The following is a 2,367-nucleotide window of genomic DNA, read 5'->3' as shown; positions in this document are numbered from 1 at the left end:
TGCATCCGCTCTGGAAAACATGGACGTCCACAGCAAACTGTTTGATGTCAAGTCTCAGTTATCACAGCACCCTTAGTGAAGAGAAACAGCCTATAAAAAAGTCAACTGTCTTGTTCGTCTTTGCTCTTTGTTAAGATAACGTACGGCAGCTCAAAACTGTGTCAACAGGTGACGAGCGTAATAACGTGAACCTCCAAAGTCAATGGTCAAAACTTTTATTAAACACAAACCAGCTGAATGCAAATGGCAGCAACAATGTTGATAGAGCACATTTTAGACTTGACTTATTTAACCGTTTCATTGTACGTTTCTGTCTCTTTGAATTGCAGCAACAGGCCCAGTTAAAAATCAGCAACTTCTCCCTTTACAGACAAGTTAACAGACACATCTTAGTATATCATCAGGGTGAAGCAGGTGGAGATTAGATTGCTGAATATTCTGTGTGGCCTGTAATCAAGTTGTTAACAGTTTAGTTTTGTGTGATGAAGATTAAGTCAGCAGCCACACTGACAGCTGCTGTTAGTCTGACTGCTGACTTTAGTTTGTGTCATGTAGTTTTGTGATTTCTGTCCTGAAGTTGCAGCAAGTTAAACCTGCAGCTGGTTTAAACTTGAAGCAGGAGGTAGATTTACCTTTTTCTATGAAGCAAAATTTAGCATGATTGTGGTAAACCAGCTCCTGTGTGAGTGTTGAGAGACAGCGAGCCGTCTGCTGAGGATCTTGGTGACATCTTGTGTCCATGCTGATCCTTTTATCTCCTCACTCAGCCTCCTCAGCTGCTTACACAGGATTAGAGTTTCTCTGCAGGAGCATCAGAGAGGAAAAGTGTCAGCAGTAGGAGCAGAGAATGGAGCGGCATGGACAGGTGGAGGTGTTCAGGCTGCTGCTGGTCTGCTGGCTGGTAGTCGGGCCGGCACTGGCCCAGGTCCGCCACCCTCTGCCCGTGCTGTGGATGATGCCTGTCAGCTCTGGGTCTGGGAGGGAGAACCTGACCGCCGCCGTGGCCCCGGCTGTCCGACTGGCTCTGCAGGACCTGAAGAGACAACCGCCACCGCTGGGGAACTACGAGATCCAGCTCCAGCTGCTGGACTCACAGGTCAGTGTCACACTTCAGTACAGACTCCTGACTGACTGCTGTTGGCTGGTTCTTCATGTGCAGCTGCTTCAGACTCTGTCAAAGGTTGTATGTGTCTAAATGTGGTGAGGAGTTCGATCAGAGAGGTGTTTTCTCCTCTTAGATACATCTGAATCTCAGCTGGAGGTGTGAAGAGGTAAAACTGCTGTATTTACCCCAAAAAAGCAAACATGAGAAAAAAAGTTAGAAAATAAACATCATTTTGTATTTCAGAAATTATTTTTCGACTCCATCCTATTCGTTATTTTGTGGTTGCTCAGGTTTGTTATGTCAACCCCCCCCCCTCCTGATGGTTTGTACATGTTTCACAGTAAAATCCAGCACAACACATTGAAGCCTTGACACTCACCTCTAGTTTCAGCTCAGCTCGCTTGGGACCTCCAAAAAAGTACCAGTTACCATTCACAATTTTTGACAATTAACACAATGTGACATGCAGTGGAAATGAGGCATCACAGCAGCGGAGCAGTGGGTTAAATCATTACAGCACCTTAGCTACAACTACAGCAGATTCTACACTCAACACGCTGTTGCCTTCAGACTTTGGAGCGCATCCACATCACAGAGTTGACAGTTGTGTCTCAATATCAGGAAACTGCTGCTGATCATTTCCCAAATCACAATCAGTGTTTATCGACCTTCACTAGTGGTTGCAAGAAAAATCAGATGTGTCACAGGAACCAGAAAAAAATGTATTTCTGCAACACAGAATTCTGTTTATTTTTTCCTAATCTCTGATTTTGTGAATTCTTGGACTTACTCGTACAAGTTTGTGGCACTTTAAGTATTTCCATTGAATGTGACTTTATACTGCTACTCCACTGCAGCGCAGAGGTTAGGGCAGGGCAATGCATCCATATTATATCAATATCGTGATATGAGACTAAACATCAGCCTCGATTTTCAATATCGTAATATTGTAAGTGCTCTGCTCCTAGTGTTAAAGGCTGCATTACAACTCAACAGACCGTTGTAGTTGATAAATTATTCGCCTTTACTGGAGTAGTGACTATGTCCATGTTATCTTACTATGTAATGATGAAAACTGTGTGTGTGTGTGTGTGTGTGTGTGTGTGTGTGTGTGTGTGTGTGTGTGTGTGTGTGTGTGTGTGTTCCACGTTTCTCTCCTCACTGACTTGGTCAATCCATGTGAAATTTGGCACAGTGGTAGAGGGTCATGGGAGGATGCCAATGAAGCAATATTACATCAACTGGCCAAAGGGGGGCGCTAT

At 44.3% G+C, this 2,367-nt stretch overlaps 1 protein-coding gene across 3 annotated transcripts in view; it reads left to right on the top strand.

Annotated features, from left to right (window-relative positions):
* The first annotated feature begins 703 nt into the window (after positions 1-703).
* Positions 704-2,367, top strand: part of LOC126391494 (gamma-aminobutyric acid type B receptor subunit 2-like) — a 20,288-nt gene continuing 18,624 nt past the window's right edge. For all 3 annotated transcript variants that reach the window (XM_050046326.1, XM_050046325.1, XM_050046324.1), the window contains exon 1: positions 704-1,096. In XM_050046326.1, the coding sequence (XP_049902283.1) occupies positions 848-1,096 (249 nt within the window). In that variant the 5' untranslated portion in view covers positions 704-847. The remainder of the gene's footprint in view (positions 1,097-2,367) is intronic.

This window comes from Epinephelus moara, chromosome 6 (genome assembly GCF_006386435.1).
Source record: "Epinephelus moara isolate mb chromosome 6, YSFRI_EMoa_1.0, whole genome shotgun sequence".
NCBI classification, from domain to species: domain Eukaryota; kingdom Metazoa; phylum Chordata; class Actinopteri; order Perciformes; family Serranidae; genus Epinephelus; species Epinephelus moara.
Note: the sequence above shows the minus strand (reverse complement) of the source record. Positions and strands in the feature narration are given on the sequence as shown.